This window comes from Macrobrachium rosenbergii, chromosome 56 (assembly GCF_040412425.1).
Source record: "Macrobrachium rosenbergii isolate ZJJX-2024 chromosome 56, ASM4041242v1, whole genome shotgun sequence".
In the NCBI taxonomy this organism is placed as follows: Eukaryota; Metazoa; Arthropoda; class Malacostraca; order Decapoda; family Palaemonidae; genus Macrobrachium; species Macrobrachium rosenbergii.
In genome coordinates, this window is record NC_089796.1 from 7,063,470 (window position 1) to 7,075,918 (window position 12,449).

The 12,449-nt window shown below is 38.0% G+C and overlaps 1 protein-coding gene across 2 annotated transcripts; it reads right to left on the minus strand.

Moving 5' to 3' along the window:
* Positions 1–2,387: 2,387 nt before the first annotated feature.
* LOC136836541 (uncharacterized) lies at positions 2,388–12,449 on the minus strand. 2 transcript variants are annotated; one of them, XM_067100982.1, is made up of 5 exons: positions 12,231–12,449; positions 9,096–9,155; positions 3,960–4,157; positions 3,037–3,552; positions 2,388–2,820 (listed from the first exon to the last, which is right to left on the minus strand). In XM_067100982.1, exons 2-5 carry the CDS (start codon positions 9,153–9,155, stop codon positions 2,665–2,667), a joined length of 930 nt encoding a protein of 309 aa, XP_066957083.1. In that variant the 5' UTR covers positions 12,231–12,449; the 3' UTR covers positions 2,388–2,664. The 2 variants fall into 2 exon arrangements, with proteins under 2 accessions (XP_066957083.1, XP_066957084.1); XM_067100983.1 differs by lacking the exon at positions 12,231–12,449 and adding an exon at positions 11,827–11,943.

Genomic DNA, 12,449 nt, shown 5'->3' on the forward strand with positions numbered 1-12,449 from the left:
AACCTTGCAGCTGGATACTAACCCCCCACCTAATATTCCATGCAATCAAACCACCACCTAACAACCAAGTCTTCTACACTGGTTTGTATATTTTATGAACAGTCGGTTTTCCCCGAGAAGTAAATAGCATTTTTCTTTTACATGCAATTCATATTTCGTGAAAATTTACTACCTCTAACCAGTTCTACCTTTGCCATCATACTCATTATAGCCAAACCATCTTAGGAGTAAATGTAATATAACCAACCCTGCCTCTGCCACCATAGCCAAAGGAAAATGTGGAGGATCAGGAATTATAAGGAGACCACCATAAATGCAAATTTACAAACTCTAACCGACCCTGTCTTTGCCACCGTTGCCAAAGGAAAAGGTAGAGGATCAAGCATAAGAGTGGCTGAGATCTGCACCCAAACACCATACCTGTCTATAATTTCCCTGTTAACAGTCAACTCAACCAAGTGGTGCTTCAAGAGTATCATATGAAAGAAAAATTAAATTTACTGTAAAAGAGAAAAACTGCAGTTTCCCCCCAACCCACCACCAATGGAAAAATAATGTTTAACAGGACTGAACAATGATTTGAGAGATTACCTTCACACTGTACTGTACAGACAGTAAAGTTCAATACCACTCTTGCTTTTGGTTTTAGTGGACATTTTAAATAGATTATGTAAATTATGCACAAATGTGCTTTTGAGCTGCTTGAATCATTACAGTCCTGTAATGGAAATAATTTTCATACAATACTAATTATACATTAACTATACATCAAGCTACTCTAAAGTAACCTCAGGACTTACAGAGCACAGCAGAGAAAGCTTTTCCATACATAATATGCATCAAAGAGTATTTAAAATTTTTTTTATTGATATTTAACCAGACAAGGCTGGCTTGAAGGTGGCATTCCTGAACTAAGGGGAGGAACTGTAGCAAGGTAAAGATGCATTGGAGATCTCTGTTAGATACCAAACAGACTGGATGAAATTAAAACAACTCACCAAAGAGACTAGAAACCTCCAATTGGTTCAATATGAGCAATAAATTATAACCTTCTCTATCATGTTCTCTTGGAATATACGATTTTGGCCAAAGGCCAAGCATTGGGAATTACGATCATTCGGCACCGAAAGGAAAATTAAAAGACCTTAAAAGTTATAAAAGGTGGAAAACCTCAAAGTTGCACTATGAAACAACTGTTAAGAAAGGGTGGAAAGTAAGATGTTAAATAGAATATGAAAAGAGGTATGGTAAAAGGAATGAAAGGGGCTGAAGGGATGCTGCAAAAAAACCTTAATGCCTACAGTGCACTGCACAACGGCACTTAAATTTGGGTGCTCAGTTGAATATATACTTGATGGATGGAGATAAAGACTGAATGGTTTCTGTCCTCCCCTCCAATTTTATATACTGTAATACCACCTAGCTCTTTTGTTTAACTTCACACTTTCCCCTAGCATCACCTTCCTCCTCATCCTCCCAGGATACAATTTGCCCAGCCATTACTAGTACTTCAGTGTTTATTACAGTATTTCATTCCCTTATTACTCCCAGACCTAGATTGTGACCTTCAGCCAAATTACAATGCTTTATCTATAGTCTATCCTGAAAATCACTATCTTGTTTCAAAAGGAGACTGCCATCAAACCTCAGTATAACTCAAAAATATCACAGCCATGTAATATCAGGCTCTCTTTACCAGTCTTGCATCTATTATCGGTGAGTGATAGCTATTACGTAACCTAGTACCACACAAACTATCCCAGGTAAAGAAAATTAATATCCAACTCATTTTTAACAGCAATAGGCTTACTTCATGCTAAATTACAGAATTATTTTTTACTTTTATGAGGCTAAAATAAGCTTTTATATATTTTGTGCTAATGGAAGCCACGAGCAAGTTCAGCCTACAGAACTACCTCCACTGTACATTATGTAGGAAATACTCCCAAAAAAATCAGTAATAAAGGAAACTGTCCTAAATTTTTTCTTAAACTGCTGGCTATACTAAAAGATAGTCATTCTCTTCCCCAAATATTGTATGCCTATTGAAGCAAATTAGGGAATGAAAGAGCACATAGTTTAGGTGCTGTCAAGGCAACATCATATGAGCATTGAGCTCTTGTCTCTGATGCTTTGCTATCATATAAGGGCAGGGAAAAAAAAAAACCTACCCCAACACCAAATCACTATTTTACTTGCATTGCTTTAATATTCAACTATAGCAGTGTGAATTAATTCAGCTGGTATTCAATACTCTTTCTTCCTACATAATAACAGTTCTGCATTCTGCCACCTGAATGTAAAAAATGCAGGAACCATTATACTATAGATTTAGTTAACTAGTGTGTGGAGCCTCAAAATCATTTTGGAAGCATAAAACTCACCTGAAAGGAAAGCATTTGCAAAATTTACTCATTGCCTGGTGGTTTCAATAAAAATGGTACAGTCTTAAAAGCACTAGATTTTTCTGCAGCTTTACCTAAATTTTACAAAATTTCTCAAATATATAGCAAGATAAAAATTTATACATTACCAAAGAAAAATCAAAATTGGCAACACAACAAACTGCCGATGAAACAACTGATATAATGTAGGCTATTTTATATTTTTTAAAACTTACAAAATCTTACATCACATCGTTCAAGACTCCAAACCTCTTTAAAGTTACACATTAAATTTAACTCTTGGTCTGAAAGAGGAAACTGTGCATTTCTGGAAATCTGGGAAACAGGTGTTACATTCAAAACAATTCACGAGGCATCTTGTAAATTTTGTCACGCAATCCTGGAACAACACAGGAGGGTCAGTGGTTGGAGTCACCTGAAATTTTAAAAATCCATTAATATCAAGGAACTAGTATGGCCTGGTAATTTTTCTTTCCTGCTCCAAAATAGCTTGTCTATTTCACGCACAAAAAATAAGCATTGAAGCATCATGCAATTTGATGATTCAAACTAAATATCTGGAATTTATCTCAGTATAATGACCTGTAATGACAATCAAACTACTGTACAGCAATCGAGTAATACACCCTACCACATTTTCAGTAGTTGGATTAACAGTAACTGCCACATTTTCAGTAGATGAATCAACAGTAACTGTTGGAGGAGTGCTACTTTGCACTTGCGATTTAAAAAACCTGAAGTTGTTTGGAATGAATGATAGCTGTCCTAGATTAAAGGCACTCGTCAGCTGATCCATATAAGAGGAGCCGGAACGTTGGTCGGCTCCTCCAGTAAACATAGGTACTATAGGTACTCCATTTCCTGGATACTGAGAGTACTCCATGAACTCTCCATACTGGAGGGGGCTTGCTGGATAACCAAACCACCCTGGGTACTGAGGAGCATCATGCATAGGTCCCGCAAAGTAGTAGTCGTCGTCATCATCATCATCATCATCAGTTTCTTGCACCGAGTACTGATCTACACAGTCTATTGCTACATTGAAACACAAGATGCATTCAGTACAGTTCCCCTGCAAACACTTCTTGAATTTTTCTATGCATATATCAGGCATTTCTTTTTCTGTAGCATCATCCTCGAAGGTTCCCTGTAATTTCAGAAGGCATACAGCTCAGCTAATACTTAAAGCTTAAAAGGAAATTGTGTATATAGCTGAGTACTCAATCATATCGGTTCATACAAGCCATGTGTATGAGCACAATCTACTCTATCACCACAACAACTATGCAATAAATAGCAATATTTTCACAGCATTTTTTAAAAAAATTTGTCAAAAATATTGAAATCACAGAATCTACTTAATCAATGGTTTAAAAGAAATGTTATGCTACAGAACACAATTTGGCCATAAAGACTGTCTACTTGGCTAAAATTTTTATCCAATGGAGTATATAGTATCAACAAAAACCATTAATCACATCAGCCATATCCTGTACTGCTCTAACTTTCAGTGGGAAATAAAAGAATTAGAAGTCTACAAACTTGAAAAAGTACCTCAGTATTTTGAATGCCTGGAGCATCTTCTAGTGTGTTGTTAGCTTTATCGGCCGTAAAGTCCATAACACAGTCCACAAACTTCTCGTAGCAATAGCCACATTCGCTGCAACTTTCCTTGCAGGACAAAAGGTTGACGAGGCAATGCCTGGGGAGTTGAAACAGAGACCCCAGGGAAAATGAAGAGGTCTGTGTCATCTAGAGAAATAAAATGTTACAAATTACAAGCAATTACGAGGAGCTGCATATGATTCTCTAACCCTCACTTCCCAAATACAAATACTGTAAGGGCACATCTACATATATGACAAAAAAAAAAAAAAAAAAAAAAAAAAAAGGGGGTCTACAAGACTGTCTACTAAGGTCTAGAATGAGGATCTCCAAGAATGAATGGATGAGAAATTACTCCAAGCTCAAATTTCCTCATGTAAAACAACTTGAGAGATGTAATCAAAACTTTTAAAAGTAATTTGTACATTTCAAAGAATACAAACCACAGCCTTTTAAGTAGGTGCATCCCTCAGCATGAGCTGGAATCTGTAGTTGAAACTGGTAATAGGACAGTGGGAGAAGCCCTCACAGGTCCTGAACTGTGGGCTAGGTCTACCTACAAGAAAAGCTGCTGCTGCAGGGGTGAGGATGAGGAAGTCCTGGCCTGAAAGGCAGATGAATCCTTGGGACACTTTGATAACTGGGCCAACAAATCTAGTGTGGATTTTTTTCTGAAGATCTGATGCAATTCCCTTGACTGTGTCCTTAAGGAAGAGGTGATGCTGGGTCAGAGGTGAGAACAACAAGGTTGACTTCTGTGTCTGGGTGACTCCTTTACAAGTAAAGGAGCACCAGAGCTCTCTTTTCTTTAGTACACCAAAGGTAATTAGAGTGGATAGTTCTAGAGAGCCATCTCTAATGGCTTTGTCAGCACAGGACAAAACCCAAAGCCAGTCCAAGGCGATATCTCCCGCTAAGCCCTTGTAGTCCTCTTAGCCATAGCATCCACCTTCCAGTCCAGAAAACTAAAGACTCCAAGAATCTTTGAGTCCTCTTAGTTCCACAAAAGCCTTTGCCGATGAGAAGAGTCAAAGAGACCAGAGAAGTCCCCCACCTTCCAGTCCAGAAAACTAAAGACTTCAAAAACCTTGAATGATGTCTAACTAGATGGGGTGTCTAGTCCTTTTGTCCCTAATTAAAAAAAAACTGGATGCTTGGAGCCAGGTTTCCAGACAATGAGAATGCAGACAAAAGTGGATGTGATGGACAGAAGGGACAGAAGGGTCAAAGTGTAACTACAAGACCAGAGCTAGACCCTTTGGGAAGTGGATGGCGGCAAGCAACATCCTCAGAAGGGCGCTTAAGCAGCTGGAGCGAGTCTAGGTACCATTTGTGGTGCCTCCTGTCTGTGCCATAGTCGTCAGAAGAGCTTGAAGATAATTGGTGCACCTCCAAAGATGCCTTTCCAATGGCTGTCTGCAGACACCTGGCATTGTGCAACAGGAGGGAGGGGGGAAAAGCAAACCCAAAGACACTTTGCCTAGGTTTGGTCCCGGATGGATGTATGATATTTTGGCTGAAAGCCCAGTCTGAAGGTTAGCCACCTCCTCCCTTGAAGGACTTCACTCATCAGGCAAACAAATTATCACTTTGACTAACTAACTCTGCCCATCTTGGTTAAGTCTTTTACCAAGTCCTGGATTTGAGACTGGTCTGGTTGACTCCTAATTAAAGGCTAGTAGTACAGTAGTAGGAATAGGAGTACAGCAGGAAGAGTTGTGAACTAGGTTTGGATGCTTTGGAGGGAACTTATCATTGGTGAGGCTTTTCTCTTCCTATCTCTCTTTAATTTGTGAGAAGGCTTACTATCCCAGAACACTGCCCTCAACATTGCACTCTTGCTCCCTACATCTACTACAGACAGGATCAGGCTTTTGTCACTCACACTAGCAAAGTGCTACTGCTACAATTGGACATAATTCAGCAAAAACTTTTAAAAAAAAGTTCTGGCTATCAAAACAAAATCTGCAAAGACACCTGAAAAACTATCAAAAAAACTAATGCAAATGACACTGATGTGTGTGCCAGAGCCAGGTTGTTTCCTATGTTCCCAGATAGTGGGCGGGCTTGTCACCTACACTAAACTTAAGTGCTCCTGCATATTTTTAAAAAAAGTTCGCCAAGCGAGTTAGAAACGTTAACCACGTAATTACTTGGCAAGTTGCTTATATGAAAATACAAACTGGTTACATTAAGGACTTGCTCCTTAGGTGGAAGGTTCTCTAACTTACTGGCAAGTTGAAATAAGTTTCCAAAGTCTAGTCCTGTATGCATAGTTGCAGAATCCTTCAAGGAACCTTGAAGCTAACAGTATGGTGGTTGTTAAGTCCTGTGCATCAATTCTTCTGCCATAACCTATCTTGAAAAAAGGCCACAAACAGTGATGCCTGTTCAAGACCAGGTTAGCCCACTGGTTTGCAGACCAGCGAGAAGGTTAATGTACTTCCTACTGACACCAACCACCACTAGAATTTTGCCTTCCTCTAAGAGATCCCAAAAGGCAAATTCCACTAAAACAAAATACCTTCCTCACAAAGGTATTCAAAATTATGGTTGCTCAAAAGCCTGCAGACTAACTGGTAGGGGTCTGCAATTATTTAGGATGTACTGTTTCTGCTTTTTTAGAACAGGGTCAGCACACTTAACAAAAAACCGAAAATCTAAATACCAGAATGTCTTGTAGGTGAGGACACCTGGACAAAACCCAAGGTCCACTTAATGGACACCTAGTGCCACACACTTTAACTAGGCGACAAACTGTAAGCATGTTCCAGGCCACATCAAGGCAGCTCAGGAGAACTATAATCTAGCAGTTCAGGGAATCGAGGACTCGTCTCTATTCGCTCCCAAAGAAATACCAACATGAGAGGCACTTGCAGGTAACCGACAGCTACTGGGGTCACACCAAGCAATTAGAGAAAGAAGAGAAGGAAGGTAAAGCAGATACTTCTTTGACCTCCCATGACCATAGGTATCTCCACATCAGAGGAAGAGGACTCGAAAGGGGCAAAAGCAGAGCTGCCAGAGCAGCTACAGCAAGAACAGCAGGAAAAAAAGTAATGTCCATGAGCACAGCTAAAGCTGAAGTGATAACATCTGCTGATGAGAAGCAGCGCTTTTGACATAGCATGGCCACTGGCATGAGTTCATCAGAAAAGTTTTGGCAGGAACTTTTGGCTCAAGACAAAAGTTGCATTTAGGCATAGAGAAAAGGCCCAACCAGAATGCCAAAGAACACTTGGGGATGTCCGAGTTAATACTGTAGAGCAGAAGCCAGACACATAACTTCAAAAGAAATAGGGTAGCTGGAACCAATATCCACCAGCAATAGTACCAGACAGAGGGAGACATATTCTATTAACTCTGGTCTGCATGTACTCTTCTCAAACCATGCCAGGAAAGAACACGCAGACACTGTCCTATTCCATTTATTTCCTCCTCAATTTTTACTTCATTCACTGGACCTATGACTAAGCAGCTCACAGGAAACAAATCTAGCAACCACTTATGCTTATCATACTCAAGAAAAGAATTATCAGGTACCATCATTCTCACAAGTCAAAACTAGCAAACAACAAACAAGCCAATACCATCAACCATTCACATCAGAAGGGACTCAAAGCATCAAACAGCTTTGATGGCTCTTATGGTTTACACCATCTACAAGCAAGGCATCTGAAGACTAAATGACTTTGCTTAGAGAGTGTGGTTGTGTCCCCTTTCCTCTCACTTGCCTTCTCCCAGTTAACTACCTTCTTGTCATGCTTCATGTCCAGACCAGCTTTTACCAAGGGTACACCCATCTATAAGAGAAAGTTTGTACCCTATCCTCATAGGATCAAATACGTACTTGAAAAACATCAATATCTTGAATAAGTGTGGCCCTTTTTATCAAATAGTTTTCAATCCAAGTAATGTAGAACAAATTAGTTCAGGACAATTATTTGTGGGGACACAAATACCCTTGACCATTACTGAAGCACCAATCAGATGTGGGTGACATTATTTGCCTGTGTTGCCAAGAGTATTTGTAAAATGTTGCAACTGGAGGGAACAGGCAGCAAAATTCCATACACACAGGACAGTCTTCAAGTTAAGTTTGTGGTTTTATCACTAACAAACTAGTTTTATCACTAACAAAATAGTTTGTGGTTTTATCACTAACAAAATAGTTTGTGGTTTTATGACTAAAACTAGTTTGTGGTTTTTCACTCAAAAGTCACTAACATAAAATTGGTTTTATCAGTAACAAACTGTTTTATCACTAACAAAGGTCTAACAAACTAGTTTGTGGAATACTAGTTTGTGGTTTTATTTAACAAACTAGTTTTGTTAACAAACTAGTTTGTGGTTTTATCACTAACAAAATAGTTTGTGGTTTTATCACTAACAAACTAGTTTGTGGTTTTATCACTAACAAACTAGTTTGTGGTTTTATCACTAACAAACTAGTTTGTGGTTTTATCACTAACAAACTAGTTTGTGGTTTTATCACAAACAAACTAGTTATGACAATACAATTTACTCAAAGTCACGAGTAAAATTGGCGTAACTGAGGTTTAGGGCAAAAGTTTGTTACTGTTAAAAATAGTAAAAATTAATACACGCTTTCGTGGGAAAAAATTTTCTACCAACAAAATGTGTAAAAAAACTAGCAGTTCTGATCTGACTACAAACAATAAAACAAGAATAAACCTGATGACATCAGATCCCAAGACTTTGTAACTTGAAAAATGCCACAAATTGGAAACAAACATTTAAAAATAAATTTTAAAAATCCACATACAGTGTCGGAGTGTCATGCTCCCACCTCAGTGTGGAGACACTAAAACCCAACAATGTTTTAAGTATCTCTACACTGAGAAGAGCAGAGGCTCAAACTGAATGTGGATTTTTAAAATATGTTTGTTCACAAATTTGAAATTTCAAGAATGACTGATCTGAGCATAAATACTAATGCATTACAAAAGCGTTAAAAATTAATATGCCTTCTAACTTTATTACAATTATTTAGAATCTGGAAGTTCTTTAATTTTTTCAAGTGTAATTAAGAATTCGAAGTCCATCCAACAAGGGGATGCTCACCTGTCCAAGAACACCACCACTTAGGTTGAGGAGGACAATCATTAACACTAACACTGCCATCTGAAAAGGGCATTAAGAATTAATATGAGTATTATAGAATCTGGGTAACTCATATGCTCAATCCAAGAACAAATGGTTGAGGACGACAAATTACCTTGGTTTATAAATATTTAATCTGAAATGGTCATTTAATTGATTTAAAAACCTTCATTAAACCTATCTCAGCATAGATGAAATGTTTGTTTCACATGCCCTGCAATCATCCCTGTTTTATATATTAAAAAAAATGAATTACACTTTTTGAGTAAGTGACAGTTATGGGGCTTGAAAGCCAAAAAAAATTAAATTCATCAAAATTTGTCTAAATTTCATTAGTATTTGCCTGCTAATTTGGCAAACCAGATTGTATGGGTAAATCTGTTAAATGAACCTGATGCATACCTATTTCCTGAAGCTCCTAAAAAAACCATTAACAAAACTATCATAACCTGTAATAGGAAAAATTTGTAGGAAAGATGCTCTATCAAAGGCTTACACATTTCAGGTGCTTATGTGAACAAAACTGACCGTGTTTAAACTAACAGATCACATCTTATACAAAAGCTTGACAGCAATTACCACTGAATACCACCCTGGGACCCAGTGCTAATACACAGTGATACATCACATTTCACATTCCCTTACCTAACCTAGGATGACAGGGGTTTAGCTCAGTGGTCTGGTTTAAGATACTTAACTTTGTAAAAAAAAAAAAAAGGGGTTTAGCAAGTGGAGCTGTATGAAACCCGCCCCCCCTCTCCCGACTGGTAACTTTACCTATGACACCATATAAATCATAAAAGTATACTACAGGAATGCACTCAACCTAATGCAGACAGGGTCTTGACTAGCAAAGGGAGCATGGGGAGGCCCTACTGTCTCTCCTTATGATTACACCCACTCAGGGTTTTCCTAACTTAAGATTGGGAGGGGCAGTTAGAAGGCAAACATTTTCTGTTTATCCCAATCATTACAACTTACTTGAATTCAGTCAAAATTGTATGCTGAGGAGGGCAGGCATTCACGCATGGAAGGGACTCTTTCCATCGTTAAGCTTACCAGATATAATTCAATAACTCCACCTGAGAGGTCATGAAGTTATAATCTAAAAGCTACCCAACTGTTACAAAAAAATATTGCACTAAGGCTAATGTCCTGCACTTGTGTTAAAGGTACTCAAATCTTTGAAAAAAATGTTTAAGTACTTACAGAACACCTTGAAAGTCACAGCTATGGACTGTAATCCACAATTTATTCACAGACCCACACACACAAACACAAACATATATATATAGAAAAAATGAAAAATTATCATCCTTCAACCTTTGTTGACAATTCTGTGCAGATGGAAAAGGTTATCATATTAACCTACTCACACTTAAAACATTTTCCATACTTAATCATATGAACAAGTACCATTGCTCATCCAATCACCATGGAGATGTCCCAACACTTGCTACCATGTGGCCTTTTTCAGTCAGTAGTCAGTCACAGAAAAAAAAGGGATCAATGGCACTACAATTTCACAATTTGGCATTCAGCTTCGTGGTGTTTAGGGTGGAATTTGTGTGCTTGCAGTTTGACCTTTCATGACCTTATGAGAATGGTACTGCCACATTTTTGGGCCATTTTTAAAGTGTTTACAAAAATATGTAGCATTTCCTTGTCTTGGAAAGTGTGGCAAATGTTTTCTGCCCAAAACACAATGCTTGGCACTGCCTTCAGGACTAACTATCATTATGACAAGTGAAAGCACTGCATGACTTACAGCCTCCTTGGTCAGATTAGACTGAAGATCTCCCCAGGATGTCAGATTAAGACCCAACGTCAAGTTCAAGGTAGGTTAAGATGTTTGTGACAAATTATTTTATGGTGTATTTTCAAGGGTTTGAACAACATTTTGGTGAAAATTAAAGAAGTCAAAAACATGAACAATCAGAAAAATGACAAGATACTCATTCCCAGCTTAAAGAAAAATTTTTTTATGAGTTTTTTTTTAACCCGCGTGAGAGCTAGACTATGGCAATTATTAAAGTAAATTTGACACATTTTACCTGCATTTAGTTCAAAACAATTTCTCTGTTCATCATTACACGTTATTACCTTGTATTGTCCATAACCAGGAAAAAGTAGGCCATCTTTCAAAAACTTTCTTGATACAAAAGTTAGTCTAAAAAAGCTTTAGAAAAACGTCAATTGCCATAGAGTCTTAACTGCTTGTATTGTCTATAACCAGGAAAAAGTAGGCTATCTTACTGAGTTAGGTTGTCTTCTGCAGAACGTTGCTGATAGGTTGTCTGTGGTACAGTATGTGATGTAGCTCTAAAACCTTTCAAATGCATATTTAGTGCCCACCTATAACGTTATAAAACTCATACTAGGCTATAGGCTAGTAACTGACCATCATTCCAATGTAGTAATATTAAAATGGCACTGCTACCATTACATAACCTTCCTAGTTAAATACCTTTCAACATCTTTGAAGCCATACAAAAATCCTTTATCAGCAAAGTTCGCAAGCTTTAGTATTTCAGACAAAATGAAAAGACCGAGAGACACACTAAGATCAGTGGGTCCATAGTTAAACATTCAGGTCTCTCCCGAGCCCGGACCCACAATACTTCAGTTCATGGTACAGTTCATTAAGTATTGAGACAATATATGGCAACAATACAAACTCTGTTGACCCTACCTCTTCTCCCCTCGGCTATCCCACGTAACTGTCATTAACAACCAAAGCGTAGACATTTAATGCAGTACACTGGTTTACTCATAGGTGAACACTCCATTAACATTCAGACCAAGCAACGTCCCAATCCATCGTAATTTTAGACATTGTCCCAACCTCTGCCATTGATTATTTGATTAATTTTCCGGTCGTTTCTCGAGCCCTGCTGATAGTAACGGTCTGCTGATGGTTTCTAAAGGCACCCAAAGGAATTACAGTAATTTTGTTTACCTAAAATTCCTCATCACCCCAAACCAACTCCTCCCGTAGGATAATCCTGGCAGGAGCACACACCACAGTTACTCTATTTACAATATTATTAATCCAAGTTAGAAGACACTTCATATGTTATTAAACTTCATACTCACATTTTAAGACAATTAAAACCAATTAAGAAACACAATAAAACTTAAAACTCAGAAGCATTGGTAAAGACTAAAGATACGACAACATCGAGAATTTTCAGTGTAAAAATAAAATGTAAACTTTTTAGTAAGGGACCATAAAAGAGTGAAGTCCCAAGGACTCCAAAGCGGAAACGTATCAGCTGCCAACGTTGGTTTTGTGCTTTCTTCTTCTTCTTTTTT

Coding starts and splice junctions, on each gene's coding strand:
- LOC136836541 (XM_067100982.1), bottom strand. CDS start 9,155: ATGGCAGTGTTAGTGTTAATGATTGTCCTCCTCAACCTAAGTGGTGGT. Junction 3,553..3,959: donor CAGGCATTCAAAATACTGAG/GTACTTTTTCAA, acceptor CTGAAATTACAG/GGAACCTTCGAGGATGATGC. Junction 2,821..3,036: donor ATCCAACTACTGAAAATGTG/GTAGGGTGTATT, acceptor TTAAAATTTCAG/GTGACTCCAACCACTGACCC.